The sequence below is a fragment of the Erythrolamprus reginae genome, chromosome 5, assembly GCF_031021105.1.
Source record: "Erythrolamprus reginae isolate rEryReg1 chromosome 5, rEryReg1.hap1, whole genome shotgun sequence".
Lineage (NCBI taxonomy): Eukaryota > Metazoa > Chordata > Lepidosauria > Squamata > Dipsadidae > Erythrolamprus > Erythrolamprus reginae.
In genome coordinates, this window is record NC_091954.1 from 3,716,147 (window position 1) to 3,739,172 (window position 23,026).

The 23,026-nt window shown below is 39.7% G+C and overlaps 1 protein-coding gene across 3 annotated transcripts in view; it reads right to left on the bottom strand.

Annotated features, from left to right (window-relative positions):
- The window catches only part of BMS1 (BMS1 ribosome biogenesis factor), a 53,315-nt gene extending 41,824 nt beyond the window's left edge, over positions 1 to 11,491 (bottom strand). Inside the window, exons 1-5 of one of the 3 annotated variants that reach the window (XM_070751988.1) lie at positions 11,413 to 11,491; positions 8,629 to 8,863; positions 6,395 to 6,585; positions 5,061 to 5,140; positions 2,690 to 2,878 (exon numbers count right to left, since the gene is read on the bottom strand). In XM_070751988.1, the coding sequence (XP_070608089.1) occupies positions 2,690 to 2,878; positions 5,061 to 5,140; positions 6,395 to 6,585; positions 8,629 to 8,804 (636 nt within the window). In that variant the 5' untranslated portion in view covers positions 8,805 to 8,863; positions 11,413 to 11,491. Of the gene's footprint in view, positions 1 to 2,689; positions 2,879 to 5,060; positions 5,141 to 6,394; positions 6,586 to 8,628; positions 8,864 to 11,294; positions 11,341 to 11,412 lie in introns of those variants that run through there. The other 2 variants (XM_070751989.1, XM_070751990.1) reach the window with 2 other exon arrangements.
- Positions 11,492 to 23,026: the final 11,535 nt, after the last annotated feature.

Genomic DNA, 23,026 nt, shown 5'->3' on the forward strand with positions numbered 1-23,026 from the left:
TATTTTATCTTAGGATGGATATATGTTTATCCCAGGCATGTTTAAATTCAGTTACTGTGGATTTATCTACCACGTATCCTGGAAGTTTGTTCCAAGGATCTACTCCTCTTTCAGTAAAATAATATTTTCTCATGTTGCTTTTGATCTTTCCCCCAACTAACTTCAGATTGTGTCCCCTTGTTCTTGTGTTCACTTTCCTATTATTTTATTTTATTTATTTATTTATTTATTCGATTTTTATGCCGCCCTTCTCCTCAGAATCAGGGCCGCCCCGAGTCTACGGAGAGGGGCGACATACAAATGTAATAAATAATAATAATAATAATAATAATAATAATAATAACAACAACAACAACATGTTAGCAATAGAAGTTTTTAACAGAGCCAGCATATTGCCCCCACAATCCAGGTCCTTTTTTATCTTTTCTATCTCTACTTTATACTTATATTATGTTAAACATACTACAATACAATACTATATTTGTATGACAAATAAAATAAATAAATAAAAATAAATAGAAGATTGACAGCAGAAGTAGCTATAGAAAGTGCCCAAGCGGTTAATAGTTTTAGGTTGGAAGGATTCAACAAAATGGACAAGACCAAACTGGTATCGGTACATGGAACACATTCAATTTGAAATTATGGAAATTAAAATGAATACGGTCGATGAAAATAAAGTGGAAAAACTGATGGGAAGATGGAACAGGGTCAGATGTTTTATGGCTAGCAGAATTCGAAACCGAGCCATAAATGGGGGGACAGGATCGAAACATTTAAATAGGTTAAAGGGTTAAATAAGGTTCAGGAGGGAAGTGTTTTTAACAGGAAAGTGAACACAAGAACAAGGGGACACAATCTGAAGTTAGTTGGGGGAAAGATCAGAAGCAACGTGAGAAAATATTATTTCACTGAAAGAGTAGTAGATCCTTGGTACAAACTCCCAGCAGACGTGGTTGGTAAATCCACAGTAACTGAATTTAAACATGCCTGGGATAAACACAGATCCACCCTAAGATAAAAATACAGGAAATAGTATAAGGGCAGACTAGATGGACCCTGAGGTCTTTTTCTGCCGTCAGTCTTCTATGTTTCTAAGAACAAATTGGAATCACTCCACACTTTGTAAATACGCTGATGTTCCTGGTTTTAAACAAAATTATAAATTAGTACATCCTCATTTGGTGGAGAGACTGAATGAAGGTTGTTGGGTGTCGGGAACACATTTCACTGTTCTGTGCTGTGTGTATTCTTTTATATTATAAAAAAAGAAAATTGACGGCAGAAAAAGACCTCATGGTCCATCTAGTCTGCTTTCAAACCTGCTCTGCTTAAATCAAACTGAGATGAAAACCAGGGGGGAACGGGATCTGCCAATCAGTGATTTTAAAATGGAATTCTAAAGTTACGACACTCTTGTAATCATAGGTTTTTAAGCACTGGAATTTGGAAATAAAATATTGCTGGAGAGTGATGTTTTAAGCCTAAATTATGTGCTGAATAAAATCTTAATTCTTCCTCTATGGAAAGGCAGCCCAGGCTGAGCAAGCATTCTGCAGAATCCATGACCACAAAGCAATTAAACCTATAGAACTTCCATATAAGGTATGCATTACTGACATTCCTTTGCAATCACACAATCAAGGGAAAAGGCAAGGAATGTAGCTTCTGAGAAGCTTGCCTTATAAGGTACAACAGTAAATAGTTGCTGGAGAATGGTTTAATGTATGTGGCGTTCGCAATTGGTTATTCTGTATCACATGTCAGAACTGTGAAAACACAATACAGTGATCCCTCGATTTTCGCGATCTCGATCTTCGCGAAACACTATATCGCGATTTTTCAAAAAATATTAATTAAAAATATTTTCCCACCCGATGACGTCACTCTCTTCCTTTCTCATCTTTCTTTCTCTCTCTCTTTCTCTATCTTGCTTCTTCCTCTCTCACACTCTCTTCCTCCCTCTCTCATCTCTTTCTTTCCTTCTCTCTCTTTCTCTATCTCTCCCCCTCTTGCTCTCGAGCGGCGGGCGGCGGGCGGGCGGGCGAGCGGCGGGCGGGCAGCAGCGAGGAGCCGAAGATCGGGGTTTCCCCTTTGCGTGGGCGGCGGGGAAGACCCAGGGAAGGTTCCTTCGGCCGCCCAGCAGCTGATCTGCTCCGCAGCGCCGCAGCAGCGAGGAGCCGAAGACCGGGGTTTCCCCTTTGCGTGGGCGGCGGGGAAACCCTGATCTTCGGCTCCTCACTGCTGCGGCGCTGCGGAGCGGAACAGCTGCTGGGCGGCCGAAGGAACCTTCCCTGGGTCTTCCCCGCCGCCCACGCAAACTCCACCATCTGCGCATGCGCGGCCATGGAAAAAAGGGCGCGCATGCGCAGATGGTGTTTTTACTTCCGCACCACTACATCGCGAAAAATCGATTATCGCAAGGGGTCTTGGAACGGAACCCTCGCGATAATCGAGGGATCACTGTAAATAGGAGAGACCTGGATCCATTCAAGGTCGTCCTCCTATCGAGAAAACTTTCTCTCTGTCATTTCATTCTGATGTGACAATCATGGCATGCAGTGCCTTCCTAGAGGGCGACCCACTGAAGGAGTGCTGCATGCTTTCACTACACCTCTTGGGTTTTGGTTTTTTTTTCATTTTTGAGACATTTTCTCAGTTGTTCAAGGCAAGTTGACACATGTCGTACCTGATAGACCTCAGTCCAGAACCGATGCTTTAACCTCTTTTTGGTCTTCTTGAGCTGTTTGTTATTTTTGAAGCTGTCCAGATGGGTGAGGACACCCATGATCTTGGGGAAGCCATGGACCTGGCAAATGTTCAGGAACTCAAACGTTTCCATTTCAAATCCAAAACTGGCGTCGATCAGCATCAAAGCCTGAGAGGGAAATTGAAAAAAATATATATTATACTTTGGTGGGGAGGGAAAAAACAACCACTTGCACTTTTATTTTAATCTAACTCAAAACATGCCAACACTAAGTAAATACAGTGGTACCTCTACTTATGAACTTAATTGTTCCGTGACCAGGTTCTTAAGTAGAAAAGTTTATAAGAAGAAGCAATTTTTCCCATAGGAATCAATGTAAAAGCAAATAATGTGTGAGATTGGGGAAACCACAGGGAGGGGGGAGGCCCTGTTTCCTCCCAGGAGATTCCTAGAGAGGCCCCATGGAGGCTTATCCCTGTCTTTTCCGCTTCTGCTTCTTCCCAGGAGATTCCTAGAGAGGCCCCAGAGAGGCTTCTTTCCACCTTTTCCGGTCCTCTTTCCTCCCAGGAGATTCCTAGAGAGGCCCCACAGAGGCTTCTCTCCACCTTTTCTGGCCCTATTTCCTCCAAGGAGATTCCTAGAGAGACCCCACGGAGGCTTCTCTCTGCCTTTTCTAGCCCTTTTTCCTCCCAGGAGATTCCTAGAGAGGCCCCACGGAGGCTTCTCCCTGCCTTTTCTGGTCGTTTCCTCCCAGGAGATTCCTAGAGAGGCCCCACGGAGGCTTCTCTCTGCCTTTTCTAGCCCTGTTTCCTCCCAGGAGATTCCTAGAGAGGCCCCACGGAGGCTTCTCTCTGCCTTTTCTAGCCCTGTTTCATCCCAAGAAGATCTCCTTTCTCCAAAAGGAAAAGTCACTTAAGATCTGGAGTCTCCAGTCTTGGCAACGTTGCGACTCGTGAACTTCCAATTTCCAGAATTCTTCATCTGCCTGAGGGATTCTGGGAGTTGAAGTCCACAAAAGATTGCAAGGTTGGAGACCATTACCTTAAGTAATGACCTGGCCTTATTCTACTCCTAGTTATTAAACCAAATTGTTGTGTCCTAGCTTCAACATACATCTCATCATTAATGAAATTATGCGACTAAAATAAAACTGGTATTTATTATGGCAAATCAATCGTTCCAACTGCTAGAAGAAGGTGGAAGTAAACAAAGGAGAACATACAATTGGGGTTCACAATTCACTGTTGTGGACTTTAAAAAAAACATATCGGATTTTCCTTCCTAGGAAAAAATGTTAGGATGCAAACCAATTCTTTCTTTCTTTCTTTCTTTCTTTCTTTCTTTCTTTCTTTCTTTCTTTCTTTCTTTCTTTCTTATTGAAGCTTAGATTCTTAGCCTTACAATCATCCTCCTGTGTCCTAAAGTTTGTAATCCTTTTATTCCCTCACACCATGTAGGAAAGATCAACAAAAGTAGACTTGCTTGACTTATTAGCATGACAGAACTGACTCAAGGTCACCCAGCTGGGTTCCATGTCTAAATCAGCATCAAAACTCATTGCCTCCTGATTTCTAATTGGATGCCTTAACTCCTACTAGACCAAATTGGTCTCTGTATTGTCTGCATGCGAATTAGAAGGTTGAACTTAGAGCTTTAATCTTACAGGTAATTATTATGCATGTGAGAATCCAGATTGTTTTCTTAGTTTATTTGAGCAAAATGTAGGTACATCTGTCATGTTATGGTGCCATGATGATCTCAGCATTCTACCCATAGATATTTAAGAGGTATAGCTTATATATATAGTTGTATGAGATGGTGCGAGAGATTCTGGTTCATGCATAAGTACATCCCTGCTGTGTACAGGTAATCCTCAACGTATGACCATAACGGAGCCCAAATTTTCTGTTGTTAGGTGAGACATTTTTTAAGTGAGCTTTGCCCCATTTTATGACTTTCCTTGCCACAGTTGTTAAGTGAGTTTATAAGTTAGTAACCTGATTGTTGTGAATCTGGCTTCTACATTGAGTTTACTTGTCAGGAGTTTCACAAAAGGGGATTACATGACTTTGGGACACAGCAAAGGTCATAAATATGAACCAATTGCAAATTTGGTCAATTTTGATCACATTCATTCATTCATTCATTCATTCATTCATTCATTCATTTATTAGATTTGTATGCCGCCCCTCTCCGTAGACCCGGGGCGGCTAACAACAGCAATAAAACAACATATAACAAATCTAATATTTAAAATAACTAAAAACCCTTATTAAGAACCAAACATAAACACACAAATATACCATGCATAAATTGTATAAGCCTAGGGGGATATATCAATAAAACTTACCAGATCGGCAACTTTGGCAAGATCAATCATCGCATTAATATCACACCCACATTCAATTATGGTGAGACGGCGTTTTTTACCTGGCCGCCAAAGGCAAGAAAGAGAACAAGGAAGATTGTTATAACTTGGTTTAAAAATACAAAGATGTGCGGGTTTTTTAAAAAAAAATGCAATCTAACATTAAAAAAAAAACTGGTTATATGCAAGATGATATACAGTGTTCCCTCGATTTTCGCGAGTTCGAACTTCGCGGAACGTCTATACCACGGTTTTTCAAAAATATTAATTAAAAAATACTTTGCGGATTTTCCCCCTATACCACGTTTTTTCCCGCCCAATGACGTCATATATCATTGCCAAATTTTCGTCTGCCTTTAAAAAACATTTTTTAAAATAAACTTTAATAAATAAACATGGTGAGTAATAATCTAAATGGTTGCTAAGGGAATGAGAAATTGCAATTTAGGGGTTGAAAGTGTTAAGGGAAGGCTTGGGATACTGTTCATAGCCAAAAATATTGTATTTACTTCCGCATCTCTACTTCGCGGAAATTCGACTTTCGCGGGCGGGCTCAGAACGCATCCCCCGCGGAAATCGAGGGAACACTGTATATCCAGATAAAGGGAGCCAGTTAGAGAAATAGTTTGGTTTAACGGTTAAGGTACCAGGCTATAAAGCTGGTAGCCCTGAGTTCAAATCAATCAATCAATCAATCTCTCCCTCCCTCCCTCTCTCCAACCTACCTCTTAGGATTGTTGTTAAAAGATGGATGATAGAAAGAATACAAAATTCAATTCAATTCAATTTCTTAGATTTGTATGCCACCCCTCTCCGAAGACTCAGGGCGGCTCACAACAATAATAAAAACAGTATAACAATGGAACAAATCTAATAAAATTATGTTAAAAACCCCCAACAATTTAAAAACCATACAACACATACATACCAAACATAAAATATAAGAAAGCCTGCGGGAGATGTCTTAATTCCCCCATGCCTGGAGATATAGGTGGGTCTTGAGTAACTTGCGAAAGACAAGGAGGGTGGGGGCCGTTCTAATCTCCGGGGGGAGTTGATTCCAGAGGGCCGGGGCCGCCACAAAGAAGGCTCTTCCCCTGGGGCCCGCCAAACGACATTGTTTGGTCGACGGGACCCGGAGAAGGCCAACTCTGTGTATACAATGTACAAATATATAATGTACTGTATTTATATAAATATGAAGGATGTCGACTTACCTAATATTAAGATGTAAATATTTTTTTAAAAACCAATAAAAAGAATATATTTTTTTTTAAAAAAAGAGAGAGCACCAGTGAGTGTCTCTTTCTTTTTACCTGATACGATGGTCACAGGGCCTTGAATTTCAACCAACTTCTGCCTTGTGAAATTCTTAATGAGGCATCTTATCAAGGTGCTTTTCCCAACCTTTGGGGGGCCCACCACCACTACGACCACGGGAGGAGGTTCCAAGGGAGTGCGATCCACCACCGGAATATGGTGCTTTTTGGTTTTCAAATCCTGGGTCCTGTTTTAAGGATGAAGAGTTGCAGTCGAGTTAAAAACAAAAGCATTTGGACTACGCTCCGGTGTAAACAGAGATAGTCCTCCACTTACAGCTGAGGCTTTTTTAAAAAAAGTCCTTAACCAGGGGATAAAATAATGGGCTAAAGCTGACCAGACTAAGGATGCTAGCCAGATGAATATCTAATGAGAAGATTCTTTCCCCTATTTTGGTGCATCTTATATGTCTGTTTGTGTGTGTGTGTGTATACCATTTGTGGTCAGCTTTTAAGTGCCTAATACACCTTAGCTAATTTATACGACAAATGTAGCAACCTTGTTTATTATTGATAATAGTATCAAGCTGACTATAGACCTCACAGTTTATGGATTGTAATTTTAGTAGTACAGTGGTACCTCTACTTACAAACTTTTCTACTTACGAACTTAATTCGTTCCGTGACCAGGCTCTTAAGTAGAAAAGTTTGTAAGAAGAAGCAATTTTTCCCATAGGAATCAATGTAAAAGCAAAGAATGCATTAGGAAAGGAATAAAAGCTCGGAATTTGGGTGGGAGGAAGAGGAGGAAGAAGAGGAGGAGGACAGTCACTGCCCAGAGCAAAGGGAGCGTTACTTTTTTCTGGACGCTGGCAGAGTTTATTCCCTCTCCAAGCGCCCAGAGAATGGAAAATGCTTCGTTCGCTCTGGATTGCCAAAGCCTCCTTAAGAGCCACCGAAAGGCTCCTCTGGCAGCCCAGAAAAGCCCGAGATGTCCGGGATTAAAGGGGGAATGGCAGGAAACTGGCTGGGCCTTCGTGCTGCCCTGAAATATCTTGGGAAATTTTTCCAGGCTCAGGTTCTTAAGTAGAAAATGGTTCTTGAGAAGAGGCAAAAAAATCTTGAATACCCAGTTCTTATCTATAAAAGTTCTTAAGTAGAAGCGTTCTTAGGTAGAGATACCACTGTATTGACTTTGCGTAATTGATAGACTGGATTTTATTAAGGATTTTATCTGTTATTTATCATTTTATCCTACAACTTTTGGCTGTGTATTTACTAAGTGTTTTTTATTTGTTTTGACTGTAATAATAAATTTGATTTGATTTGAAGGTGCGTCTTATGCTCCGGTGCATCTTATACTCAGAAAAAATACAGTAAATTAAACAAATAAATAAATAAAACCAGAACAACGCCCCCCCCCCCCCCCCCCCGGTTCAATTCTCGAGCCAACCGAACGTCCGGTCCCTCCACCATGGTCTCTCCCAATGTGCCGTCCTTTTTCCTCTACGTGTCCTAACTGAAAGCCCTATCAACTGTGGAGCCGACCGGCGACAGGGAGCTGCAGCAGAGGGATGAAAGACCCACATGCGGCTCCAGAGTCATGGGTTGCCGACCCCTGCCCTAGACATTGATTTACAATCATTCGTATCCTCCTGCCTTTATTTTTTTGCAAACAACCCGAACAGATTTATTTATTTATTTATTTATTTGTTTGTTTATTTGTTTATTATTTGTTTGTTTGTTTGTTTATTATTTATTTCTTTATTTCTTTATTTCTTTATTAGATTTGTATGCCGCCCCTCTTCGTAGACAGATCTTATTGGCTGTTACACAATTTGCCATCCCACCCCCATAGAAGACTCTGGAGCCAATAATGGCAGTAGGCAATGGTGGGCAACAATCGGTGCTAAGTGCGCAGCTCCGATAGTAAAATCCTGGATGCGTGTGCAGCTGTGCGCCCCCGACGCGCCCCCTGAGATTTGGCTTCTGCACATGCACAGCAAACCAAATCTGATGTGAGGACACACGCGAGAACGAGGTTTGGCTATTTTCACCAGTTTTTTGCTTCTGCGCATACGTGGAAGTAAAAGTATTGGCGAAAATAGCCAAAATCTTGCTCTAAGGGACGTCCTTGCACGAGATTTGGCTTGCTGGGCATGCAAAGAAGCCAAATCATGTGCTGATGGGCACACACGCGCCCTCAACGGCCACCAAGGGTAAGAAGAGCGGCCCTTTGCTTGCAGTAGGGTTAGCAGAGCAAATCTAGTCAGAGAGAGAGAGAGAAAGACCTGTGGAAGGATCTGGCCATGCGGACTGCAGACTGGACCGCAAAGGCCTTGGGGTTCCTCTTCCTGGCATCCTCTTCATCTTCGATACCTAGATCTTTCAAATGGCGCTTCTTTTTCTTGCCAGCCTTGGGACCGCTGTGTTTCTTGCGATGTTGTTTCTGGTTGCTCTCCTCCATCTTTCTCCCTTGGGTCCAGCAACCATGTGAGGCAAAAGACTTCCTTTTTCACCAAGGAACTGATGTAAAGTTAGGAAAAGGAAAAAAAAACTATTATACAATTGATACAGGCCATCATGGAATCTCTAGGCATGTCGTTTATACACAACAGCTAATGGAACTCCAAATCTCTTCTTCCTTTGTGGAAAAGATCTTCTCTTGTTCTGTACATTGTATAAATCAACAGATGACCGGTGAGAATTATCTATAGAATCTAGGCATCTAAGGCCTAGATAGATACAAAACACACTCTTATTAGAGTACTGGACTTCCGACCTTTTGGACAGCAGGCCTTGCCAGAAAATGCAAAAGAAAACAAAAACATGCTTACATCCTGTATCAGATATGAAGAAATCCTATTTTTCAGGCCAAGAAACATTCATAAAGGAAAAACAACAACTTGATGGATTAATTTAGAGAGTTCCGAGGAACTATGATGAAATTAGAAGCAAGACAAACCCATATATCTGCTGCACGAATCCCAGTGACCAGTTAGGTCCCACAGAGTGGGTCTTCTCCGGGTCCCATCAACTAAACAATGTCGCTTGGCGGGACCCAGGGGAAGAGCCTTCTCTGTGGCGGCCCAGGCCCTCTGGAACCAACTCCCCCCGGAGATTAGAATAGTCCCCACCCTCCTCGCCTTTCGTGAGCTCATTAAAACCCACCTCTGCCGTCAGGCATGGGGGAACTGAGATATTCTTTCCCCCTAGGCCTTTACAATTTATGCATGGTATGTTTGCTTGTAGGGATGTTTGGTTTTACAATAAGGGTTTTTTAGTTGTTGTAGTATTGGATTTACATGCTGTTTTTATTATTGTTGTTAGCCGCCCCGAGTCTACGGAGAGGGGCAGCATACAAATCCAATCAATCAATCAATAAATAAATATATGGACAAATAATGGACAGGACGAAGGGGTGTAAACAAGACATAAAATCCTATATGATTCTTGTAATTAGGTACTTTACCTTCTGAGGTTTATGGGTATTCTTCCCGTGACTTTTCTAGGTCCCTGTATGATACTGTATGATCATACCAGACATTATGTTATGTTATGTTATGTTTGCTATATGTTTCTATGTTTTATATCATGTTGGTAATAAAGACTTTTAGCTTTTATTCTCTTGGTCTGGGGAATTTTTCTGACATGACCCTACACCAAGATCAACGCAGCAGAGAGTTTTATTCAAACGTTTCCCAAAGCCACTTCCCCAGTCATGCAGTTTTACAAATTCAATATATAACTTGGGAGAGAGAACCTGTGAAAGCTCAGAAAGAAACAAGGAACATAAAGTAGCAACTTACACTACTCCTTTTACAGTATCCTTTCCCAATTCAGTATGTTACACAGTCCCAGTTTGCATGCTGGGGTTGAGGAGGGGGGGGAAACATTTCCTCACTTAGGTGAGGAAAGACATGCAAAGGGTCAGGGTTTTCTACTGTGTATCAAATTACATTCCTATCTGCATACATATAAATACATACATGCATACATACATGCACCCACACACATAGAATGTGCCCCCAAAAGACCAAATTTTTGATGTGTATCTCAGAGAGAGAGAGAGAGAGAGAGAGAGAGACCTATAGCCCAATGCAAGATATTTATTCCCCCCTCCCAATGTTATTTAGGAACATTCAAAGATGGGTTGGGTGGGTGGGTGGGAGTCTAAGGAGTAAGACGATGTTCAGAAGAAAATGGCAACCAACTGGAATATGTCATCTACATTATATAATAAATTCTGTATGGACTTTGACTTTTGATACATATTGGACACAGAAATAAAACTATGCACAAATTATACTGTATAAAATTGTAAACAAAATGATAGATATAGATAGCAGATAGAGATATACAAACAGATAGAGATACAGTAGACAGAAATGGATGGATGGACGGATACAAAACCCAACAGATATAGGAAGATAATAGAGATACAGTAGACAGAGATTAGACAGACAGACAGACAGACAGACAGACAGATAGATAGAAGATAGATAGATAGACATATAGATAGAAAGAAGGTAGATAGATAGATAGATAGATAGATAGATAGATAGATAGATAGATATAGACAGACAGACAGACAGACATATAGATAGAAAGAAGGTAGATAGATAGATAGATAGATAGATAGATAGATAGATAGATAGATAGATGGTAGATAGATGGTAGATGAAAGATAGATACAGAGATAAAGAGAATAGATACAGTATACAGACACAGAATAGAGAGATACACAGAGAGAGATTAGAAATAAATGATAGAGAAATACACTAGACAAAGACAGATTGATGGAGAGAGAAGGGAATGGATAGATGGGTGGATGGATAGGGGGAGAGAGAGAGAGAGAGAGAGAGAGAGAGAGAGATGATGGGTTAGACAGAACAGGGGAGGGAGGGAGAGGCAAAGACTGATATTTAAAGGCTCCACCCTGTCTAGCATGCCCCACCTTGCGTTCCCCACAGCACCTTCTTGTTTGCAGGGCAACCGTCGGGGCCCAGTCCGTCTACCACCCCCCGCCAAGCCAACGGACTTCTCAAAAGGCCCCTGAGTCTGGTCAAACTTACCCCGCATGGAAGCCCGGCCGGAAACTCCTCGTTCGGTCCGTCCCTTGGAAAGCGTCCCATCCAGAAACCAGCGGCTCGCGTTTTTGCGTTCCGCGGCAGGGGGAAGATTATCTCAGTGACACTAGGGGCGGGGAGGGTGAGAGGGGTGGAAACCATAGCAACCGGTAAAGCGCGGACTGAACTTCCCCTTGATCGCTGGCAGCTTACGCTCTGCAGCCCCCTCCTGGTTGGAGTTGGTATTACAGAAAGATCCGTTTAGAATAGGAGAGAAGAGACTATAGAGTAGGTAGAGTAGAGTAGAAAGCAGAGTAGAGTAGAGCAGAAGAGAATTATAATGGAATGTAGAGTAGAGTAGGATAGAGCAGTGTTTCCCAACCTTGGCAGCTTGAAGATATCTGGACTTCAACTCCCAGAATTCCCCAGCCAGCATTCGCTGGCTGGGGAATTCTGGGAGTTGAAGTCCAGATATCTTCAAGTTGCCAAAGTTGGGAAACACTGGGATAGAGTACAGTACAGAAGGGAATAGGGAATAATAGGGAATAGGGAATAGTATAGAATAATATATATATAGAATAGAATTCTTTATTGGCCAAATGTGATGGGACACACAAGGAATTAGTCTTTGGTGCATATACTCTCAGTGTACATAACAGAAAATATACATTTGTCAAGAATCATAAGGTACAACACAATTATTGTCATAGGGGTCAAATAAGCAATGAGGAAAAAATCAATATTAATAAAAATCTTAAAGATATAAACAACAAGTTACAGTCCTACAGTCCTAAGTGGGAAGAAAAGGGTGATGGGAATGATGGGAAAAAACGAGTAGTAATAGTAGTGCAAACTCAGTAAAATGTTTGACAGTGTTGAGGGAATTATTTGTTTAGCAGAGTGATGGCGTTCGGGGGAAAAACTGTTCTTGTGTCTTGTTGTCTTGGTGTGCAGTGCTCTGTAGCGGCGTTTTGAGGGCAGGAGTTGCAACAGTTTGTGTCCAGGATGTGAGGGGTCAGTAAATATTTTCCCGGCCCTCTTTTTGACTCAGTCTACAGGTCCTCAATGGAAGGCAGGTTGGCAGCCATTGTTTTTTTAGCTTATATATGGAATATGGGATATGGGATGTTTATTTATTAGATTAGTATGCCGCCCCTCTCTGGAGACATGGGATATGGAATGGAGGTCTTCTAGCCCAACCCCATACTCAAGCAGGAGAACCTATACTAGTGATGGCGAACCTTGTTTCCCTCGGATGCAAAAAGTGTGCCCACACACATAATGCAATGCCCCTGCTGCACCTCCTGCCCCCTGCACAGGCGCACGGGACCTACCACGCCTACACGTGCAACCCCCCCCCCCCCATTTTGACCTCCCTTCCCAAAACCAGCAATTTTCGCCGCATACGCGGAAGCAAAAATATCCATGAAAATTGCCGAAATCTTGCTCGTGAGGTGCGTCCTCACACGAGATTTTGCTTACCGCGCATGTGCTGATGTCAAATCTCGCGTGCGCCCACTACGGCCTCGGAGGGCACACCGGTAGGGTAGGAGGAAAGACCAGCGGCCCTCCACTGCCTACATGGCATAGGACCAAATTACTTACAGGACCGTCTCCTGCCTCACATATCCCAGCGGCCGGTCAAATCCCACAGAGCCAACCTTCTCTGGGTCCCGTCAGCTAAGCAATGTCGCCTGGCAGGGCCTAGGGGAAGGGCCTTTTCTGTGGTAGCTCCGGATCTTTGGAATTAACTCCCCCCAGAGATTCGCACTTTGCATCGATTTTATCTTGTAAGCCGCCCTGAGTCTGCTGGAGAAGAGGGGCCTAGAAATCCAAATAAATAAATAAATAAATATAAATAAAAGAATTCATGGGGGCAAAAGGGACGCAAATTTTGCAGCTCTGTGGGGCTCTTTTCTTTTCCTCTCTTATTTTTGTATTATTTTCCATTTTTTTGCATTTTATATTTTGATAAATTAATAAAAAAGTTTAAAAAGTCATTTCTATGTTAGTCGATTGCTTCTCCTCCTTTATTGCTCCATGGATCCCAACTCATCCTGCCTTTAGAAAAACTATAAAACACAGTTGTAAGTGTCCATTATATATAATAATAATAATTTTATTGACCTTTTATACCACTCAACTTCCAACAACTCAAGTTGGCTTGTAAAAGGCAGAATGAAAAGGCACAATGAAAACGCTAAAAGATATTTGTGTTTCAATTTGCTGTTTTTTTATTATTTTATTTTAATAATAACATTTATTTATTTTACTATTATAGGGAAAAATGGTACAGAAATGGAAGTAAATTTACTTCCTTTTTCTAAAAAAAATATCTTAGTGAAAGACAAATGACAAAAAAAAGATGTATCCATTCCATACATGGCAAAAAGCACTGTTTAATCTAAATTAAAACATTCTCCTACAGACATTACCATGACTAAAGAAAAACAAGAGGAGAAAAATAAGATCAATAAACATAATATGCTTAAAAGAGTAATTAAAAGATTTAAATTCCTAATGCAATCTAAACGTACAGATAAGTCACATTCTTCTTCTCGTTTGTGATATGTTTATTTTCTGGTTTGCAGAAATGGAAAAATATTTCAGAAATTAAATAGATACCTCAGCATCAGAAGGATAAACGGCTCTCCCTACATAAAATCATTCCCCTAGATAAGTTCCATACTTAGGTTGGCAACATGCTCCATAATATATTAACCATTCTATATTTGAGAAAGATAATTCAATATCTCTTTTACAGCTTTTAAATTCCAATAGGAAAAGAAGGATTTGCCAAGAGAAACTCAATTGCGGTCATACTAGAAACTTTTCACACAGAGAGAAAAAAACACTGGCACATTGTTATATACAAATTAAATATATACAGTGATATCTTGTCTTAGAAACTTAATTGGTTCTGGGATGAGGTTCTTAAGGTGAAAAGTTTGTAAGACAAAACAATGTTTCCCATAGGAATCAATGGAAAAGCGATTAATGCGTGCAAGCCCAAAATTCACCCCTTTTGCCAGCCGAAGCGCCCGTTTTTGCGCTGCTGGGATTACCCTGAGACTCCCCTCCATGGGAAACCCCACCTCTGGACTTCTGTGTTTTTGCGATGCTGCAGGGGAATCCCAGCATCGCAAAAACAAGCTCGCTGGCAACAGAAGTCCAGAGGTGGGGTTTCCCAGCGAAGGGAGCATCAGTGAAATCGCAGCATCGCAAAAACATTGAAGTCCTCGAAACCCCACCTCTGGACCTGTGTTTTTTCAATGCTGGGATTCCCCTGAGGCTCCCCTCGCTGGGAAATCCCACCTCTGGACTTCTGTTGCAGCATCACAAAAACACGGAACACGGAGGTCCGGAGGTGGGGTTTCCCATGGAGGGGAGCCTCAGGGGAATCCCAGCAGCACAAAAATGGGTGCTTCACTGGCAATGGAAGTCTGGAGGCGGGGGCATCCCAGTGGCGGCGGTGGGTTTGTAAGGTAAAAATAGTTTGTAAGAAGAGGCAAAAAAATCTTAAACCCCGAGTTTGTATCTCGAAAAGTTTGTATGACGAGGCGTTTGTAAGACGAGGTATCACTGTAGTTTATATATTTGACTGTTTTGCTTCTTAATCTCAGGGACTGGGCCAAGAAAAAAAACCAGAAATAAAACCAGGGTTGGATTGGGACTTCATTAATTGAACTGTGGGGAGGGGGATACAGAAACAGGGAATAATGCCCTTGCTTATGCTCTAATGATTAAAAGCAATGAATGGTTTTGCCCCTCAGGCGCCCTTCTATTATCTACATTTTGCAAATATGCAGGAGGCAGAGTTAAAACAATAGCTTATCAACATCCATTGTAGGGTTACAGTCCACACCAATTCATGTTTCTTCTGCTATGTTTAATTGTGCTCGCTGGGGAGGGGGCAGGATGTTTAATCTTGCAACATTGATGTAGGATTACTCACCCATTTACCTGACTTATAGCTGAGTTTAAAATGGATTTGCAAACAACCCCGACTGCCCAAAAAAGCATGGTTGTCTAATGATTGCTGTAAGACAGAACACATGATCCATTTTCAAAGTAAATGCAACAAAATAAGAGAGATTTAAAGGGTCCTTTTTTATTTTAAAGGGCAAGCTATGTGTCTTTGTTCAGTGCAGAACTTAGGTAAAATATTCATCTGGTCATATGAACACCAGATGAATATTTTACCTAAATAGTTCTGCACTGAACAAAGTTCTGCATTGAACAAAGACACATGTTCTTTCTGATGAAAGACATACTAGGCAATCTTGTAATAAAGGAAAAAGGAATGAATTAGCCAAAGGAATAGAGTAGAGTATAGAGTAGTGTAGAGCAGTGTTTCCCAACCTTGGCAACTTGAAGATATTTGGACTTCAACTCCCAGAATTCCCCAACCAGCATTCGCTGGCTGGGGAATTCTGGGAGTTGAAGTCCAAAGTATCTTCAAGTTGCCAAGGTTGGGAAACACTGGTGTAGAGTATAGAGTGGAGTGGAATGGAACGGAATGGAATAGAATTCTTTATTGGCCAAGCGTGATTGGACACACAAGAAATTTTTTGTGTGTGCAAGTGCTCTTCAGTGTAGATAAAAAGACAATATACATTTGGCAATCATTTTTATTTTTTTAGAATAGAATTCTTTATTGGCCAAGCGTGATTGGACACACAAATAATTTGTCTTTGGTGCAGATGCTCTCAGTGTACATAAAAGAAAAAGAGACATTAGAATATAATAGAATTAGACAATGGAATGGAATTCTTTATTGGCCAAGTATGATTGGACACACAAGGAATTTATCTTTGGTGCAGATGTTCTCAGTGTACATAAAAGAAAAAGAGACATTAGAATAGAATAGAATTAGACAATGGAATGGAATTCTTTATTGGCCAAGTATGATTGGACACACAAGGAATTTATCTTTGGTGCAGATGTTCTCAGTGTACATAAAAGAAAAGGAGACATTAGAATAGAATAGAATAGAATTAGACAATGGAATGGAATTCTTTATTGGCCAAGTATGATTGGACACACAAGGAATTTATCTTTGGTGCAGATGTTCTCAGTGTACATAAAAGAAAAGGAGACATTAGAATAGAATAGAATTAGACAATGGAATGGAATTCTTTATTGGCCAAGTATGATTGGACACACAAGGAATTTATCTTTGGTGCAGATGCTCTCAGTGTACATAAAAGAAAAAGAGACATTAGAATAGAATAGAATTAGACAATGGAATGGAATTCTTTATTGGCCAAGTATGATTGGACACACAAGGAATTTATCTTTGGTGCAGATGTTCTCAGTGTACATAAAAGAAAAAGAGACATTAGAATAGAATAGAATAGAATTAGACAATGGAATGGAATTCTTTATTGGCCAAGTATGATTGGACACACAAGGAATTTATCTTTGGTGCAGATGCTCTCAGTGTACATAAAAGAAAAAGAGACATTAGAATAGAATAGAATTAGACAATGGAATGGAATTCTTTATTGGCCAAGTATGATTGGACACACAAGGAATTTATCTTTGGTGCAGATGTTCTCAGTGTACATAAAAGAAAAGGAGACATTAGAATAGAATAGAATAGAATTAGACAATGGAATGGAATTCTTTATTGGCCAAGTATGATTGGACACACAAGGAATTTATCTTTGGTGCAGATGTTCTCAGTGTACATAAAAGAAAAAGAGACATTAGAATAGAATAGAATTAGACAATGGAATGGAATTCTTTATTGGCCAAGTATGATTGGACACACAAGGAATTTATCTTTGGTGCAGATGTTCTCAGTGTACATAAAAGAAAAAGAGACATTAGAATAGAATAGAATTAGACAATGGAATGGAATTCTTTATTGGCCAAGTATGATTGGACACACAAGGAATTTATCTTTGGTGCAGATGTTCTCAGTGTACATAAAAGAAAAGGAGACATTAGAATAGAATAGAATAGAATAGAATTAGACAATGGAATGGAATTCTTTATTGGCCAAGTATGATTTGACACACAAGGAATTTATCTTTGGTGCAGATGCTCTCAGTGTACATAAAAGAAAAAGAGACATTAGAATAGAATAGAATTAGACAATGGAATGGAATTCTTTATTGGCCAAGTATGATTGGACACACAAGGAATTTATCTTTGGTGCAGATGTTCTCAGTGTACATAAAAGAAAAGGAGACATTAGAATAGAATAGAATAGAATTAGACAATGGAATGGAATTCTTTATTGGCCAAGTATGATTGGACACACAAGGAATTTATCTTTGGTGCAGATGTTCTCAGTGTACATAAAAGAAAAAGAGACATTAGAATAGAATAGAATTAGACAATGGAATGGAATTCTTTATTGGCCAAGTATGATTGGACACACAAGGAATTTATCTTTGGTGCAGATGTTCTCAGTGTACATAAAAGAAAAGGAGACATTAGAATAGAATAGAATAGAATTAGACAATGGAATGGAATTCTTTATTGGCCAAGTATGATTTGACACACAAGGAATTTATCTTTGGTGCAGATGCTCTCAGTGTACATAAAAGAAAAAGATACGTTTGTGAAGAATCATGAGGGACAACACTTAATGATTGTCATAGGAGTCAAATATATTTTATTTATTTGTTTGTCAAACATGTACAAGATAGCAGGCATAGGTATAAACATAAACATAAGCAAAGTAAGTATAGATAAATGAGGGCAATAGGACAGTAAGACATAATCATAATCATAAGGTACAACATAAAAGTACTGTATAGTAAGGTATCATAATCATAAGGTACAACCCTTAATGATAGTCATAGGTTACAAAGGAGGAGGAGGAGAAATCATGGTGCTAAAACATTGTCTCTATATGACCAAGCCAACATAATGTAGTTATTTATCCTGGCTACTCACTTTTCTGTTCCAATGCACATTTGCTGAGTAGCCAACCCCTCTCCCCAGGTTTTCCCAGGGCCTTTCTTAAATGCCCCATTCTCTTCAACTTGCCCTTCCTGCTTGACCTGAAAATGTGACCTCTCACTTCTTTATGTAGCAGTTATGAGTACATAATGAGTCTTCTTATTATAGTGTGAGGGGAGAGGTTTAGGATAGTTAGTGGGACATCAAAAGGCAGCTGGTGGCACGCTTTCCAATTAACCAATGCTACCACCATAAAAGTATAAATTTTCATCGGCTGCAAACTTGTCTGGTCTTTTGTTCTGGTCAGAAAAGATGCTACCAGACTATTTCTGGGTTGGTTTTTTAAAAAAACTCTTCCTATACTGTTAGCTACTGTGAAAAACCATTCATTTCTTGCAGTGTCATGTTTTTTTACATTGATTTCTGGGGAAGAAAAAGAAGAGGAAGAGGAAAAGGAGGAAGAGGAAGAAGAAGGAGAAGGAGAACAACAACAACAACAACAGGAGGAGGAAGAGGAAGAGGAACAGGAAGAAGAAGAAGAAGAAGAAGAAGAAGAAGAAGAAGAAGAGGAGAAAAGAAGAAGATGATGATGATGAGAAAGAAGAGGAAGAAGAGGAAGAAGAAGATGAGAAAGAAGAAGATGAGAAAGAAGAAGATGAGAAAGAAGAAGAAGAAGAAGAAGAAGAAGAAGAAGAAGAAGAAGAAGGGAAAGAAGTAGAAGAAGAGAAAGAAGAAGAAGAAGAGAAAGAAGAAGAAGAAGAAGAGAAAGAAGAAGAAGAGAAAGAAGAAGAGAAAGAAGAGGAAGAGGAAGAAGAAGAAGAAGAAGAAGAAGAAGAAGAAGAAGGGAAAGAAGTAGAAGAAGAGAAAGAAGAAGAGAAAGAAGAGAAAGAAGAAGAGAAAGAAGAAGAGAAAGAAGAAGAGAAAGAAGAGGAAGAGGAAGAAGAAGAGGAAGAGGAAGAAGAAGAAGAAGAAGGGAAAGAAGTAAAAGAAGAGAAAGAAGAAGAAGAGAAAGAAGAAGAAGAAGAAGAGAAAGAAGAAGAGGAAGAAGAAGAGGAAGAGGAAGAGGAAGAAGAAGAAGAAGAAGAAGAAGAAGAAGAAGAAGAAGAAGAAGAAGAAGAAGAAAGAGGAGACTCAAATGTTCTGCCACATAGAGAAAACAGCCTATGAGTAGAGATGATTTAGGCTAAGAAAATAATAGAGGGTATATGTGTGTGTGAAATTTATTTCTTTATTTGTTTCAATTTGCATGCCGCCCAATTCCCTAGGGTCTCTTTTAACAAAACTTAGCGCTAGAGCAGAAATCTTCAACCTTGGCAACTTTAAGACTTGTGGACTTCAGCAACCAGAATTCCCCAGCAAAGTTGGCTGGGGAGTTGAAGTCCCACATGTCTTAAAGTTGCGAGGTTGGAGGAGCCCCCTGCTCTAGATGATGGGAATAATAATTTAACATGGAGAGAAGGGGGAAAAAACATCTCTAATGCAGATTTTTCAGGTCTTTGTGGAATAGATTTTGGATTATTTTCTTAAAGAAGGAAACGTAGCCTGGCTTTGTTTTATTCAGTGCAAAAAAAATTGCAGGAAGTGTCCATTTTGCACAAAGTTGTCTTGATGGCTTGTGGCTTCCCTTTTCAGCCCCTTCTGCTACAACAACTTCTTTCTAAATGTACACATTCGCTGAATATTTTGCATCAAAGATGCCCTTGTTGGGCCAATCATGGCCATGGTTCGTTTTTGTTAACACAGAACTTTGGAATTAAACTATTTAATCTCAACCTTCGCTTACTCTCTCCATCAACTCTTCCTTTGAAGTTCCCTGGTTTCTTTTTCTCATCACTGGTCATTTTGCAACACTCTGTTCCTAAATCTCAGGTTTTTTTCAAATGAAAGAGATAGAAATCTTCCAACTCCGGCTGGATCTCACTTTTTAGTTCTCCAGATAGCGTTTTTCTTTTTTATTTATTCATTTGTCAAACATGTACAGGATAGTAACAGTTTGTACAAACAGAAGTAAAAAGTAACGATAAAAGGGGACAATGGGACAGTGGGACTTTTGCCCATTATCCTCCAGAAAAAAAAGATATCGAGAGATAAAGCCGCTGAAGATAAGCAAAGTAGCAGCAGTTAATTAACTAACAATACAAATTTGGAGCAAATAACGCACTTTATTAGCAAATCAGAAAGGGGAAAAAAGACCACGATACACTATGAAGAAGATTACAGGAGCCACCCAAAACAATTATATCTAGCTTACAGAAAAGCCAGATTACTTTGTAATGCCACTAAAGATAAGGTAGTTCAACATTACCCAGCATGAGAACTACTGTTTACAGGCAGTCCTCAACTTAAGCCCAAATTTCTGTTGCTAAGCGGGGCAGTTGATCCCTTGATTATAGAGATACTGCAATGGTAGTTGAAAAACAGTCACGATCCATTTTTTCTCTCTCCAGTGTTCTTGTAACTTTATTTATTTTTATTTATTTTAATATTTTTTATTGATTTTTCATAAAATAGACAAACAGACATACAAACATTAAACACAAAGTGGGGATACATTTTCCCCGCTTATCTAGATTCAAATACAGAAAAAGAATAGATAATTAGATATATGTTATATATTGAAAATTTTGCTAAATTTTAAATTGAAGTTTTTCAAATTTACTCTAATACACATATAAAACTAAAATTCTTACCATATTACTTATGTATGGTCTAATGCTACTATAATTCTTAAAGAAAATTAGTTTAACTAATACTAATATAACCCAAGGCAAAAATGAGTACCTTATGCTTACTAAAAATATATCTTATTTTTTCTTATCTATCCATGTATAAACTTTGTTCCATGTTTCATAAAATTTCGTATCTTCTTGATCATTCAAACGTCTTGTCATCATATCCATTTCAGCGCAATCTAATATTTTCACAATAACTTCTTCTTCTTTGGGGACGTCCTCCCCTTTCCAACTCTGCGCATAAATAATTCTAGCCGCAGTTAAAATGTGTATAATTAAATATAGAATTTCTTTCTTATAATTCTGATTAGTAACTCCTAATAGATAAAATTCCGGGGTAATTTCTAAACTTTAAAAAGGAAACCAGATAGCAGGATGTCAACAAAACATTATAAAGGTCCGAAAGAGCCATTATAAAAACAGCTGGAAAGGGAAGGGCCATTTCAAGAGAAACTATATCAAGAGGTCAACTTGAAGTCAAGCCAATATCAATTTCAAGTCAAGTTGTCTTACAGAGTGGAGAGGAGTGGAGTGGAGAGGAGAGGAGAGGAGTGGAGAGGAGTAGAGTAGAGTAGAGTAGAGTAGAGTAGAGTAGAGTAGAGTAGAGTAGAGTAGAGTAGAGTAGAGTAAATTCTTTATTGGTGAAGAGTGATTGGACACACAAGAAATTTGTCTTTGGTACATACACAGAGTTGGAAGGGACCTTGGAGGTCTTCTATCTAGTCCAACCCCCCTGCTTAGGCAGGAAACCCTACACTACTTCAGACAGCTTCTGCTTAAAAACTTCCAGTGTTGGGGCATTTACAACTTCTGGAGGCAAGCTGTTTGTTCCACTGATCGACCATTCGGACTGTCAAGAAATTTCTCCTTAGTTCTAAATCATTTCTCTCCTTGTTTGCTTCTTGTTCTAACCTCAGGTGCTTTGGAGAATAGGTTGACTCCTTCTTTTTTGTGGCAACCCCTGAGATATTGGAACACTGCTATCATGTCTCCCCTGGTCCCTCTTTTCATTAAACTAGCCATGCCCAGTTCCTGCAAGGGTTCTTCATATGTTTTTGACTCCAGTCAGTCCCCTAATCCTCTTTGTCACTCTTCTCTGCACTTTTTCTAGAGTCTCAACATCCTTTTTGCATCGTGATCAAAGCTGAATGCCTATTCCAAGTGTGGCCTTACCAAGGCCTTATAAAGTGGTATTAACACTTCAGCTGATCTTGATTCTATCCCTCTGTTAATATGCTCTCCATGAATACAAAAGAAAAGATACGTTTGTCAATAATCATAAGGTGCAACACTTAAGGATAGTCTGGGTACAAATGAGCAATCAAATCATATTAGGAACTGGTCGATATAAATTGTAAGGATACAAGCAACCAAGTTACATAGTCATTAGTGGGAGGAGATGGTTGATGGGACCGATGAGAAGGTTAAATAGTAGTTCAGACTTAGTAAATCGTTTGACAAGTGTTGAGGGAATAATTTGTTTGCACGGAGCGATGGAGCACGATTTGATGGCTTATTAGTAACCTAAGACTATCACTAAGTATCGTATCTTAGGATTCTTGATGAATGTATTTTATTTTTCATTATGAACGCTGAGAGCATTTGCACCAAAGACAAATTCCTTCTATGTCCAATCACACTTGGCCAATAAAGGATTCTATTCCTTATTTTGGAATTGTTTGACTCTGTTTTCGGGTTAATTAACCATCAACCCAGCTGCAAAAAATTGAAAAAGCTCCAACTCACTCTTCAGTTCAAGACCAATACTTAGAACAGTGTTCTAGATGTTACAAAGAGACCCAACTTATCAATTCATCAACTTCAGGGAAAGGTGCCATAAGAATAGACACTGCTCAAAAAAATAAAGGGAACACTCAAAGAACACATCTTAAAACTGAATGAAGAAAATATTCTCATTGAATACGGTACTTTGTTCTGTACAAAGTTGAATGTGCTGACAACATGTGAAA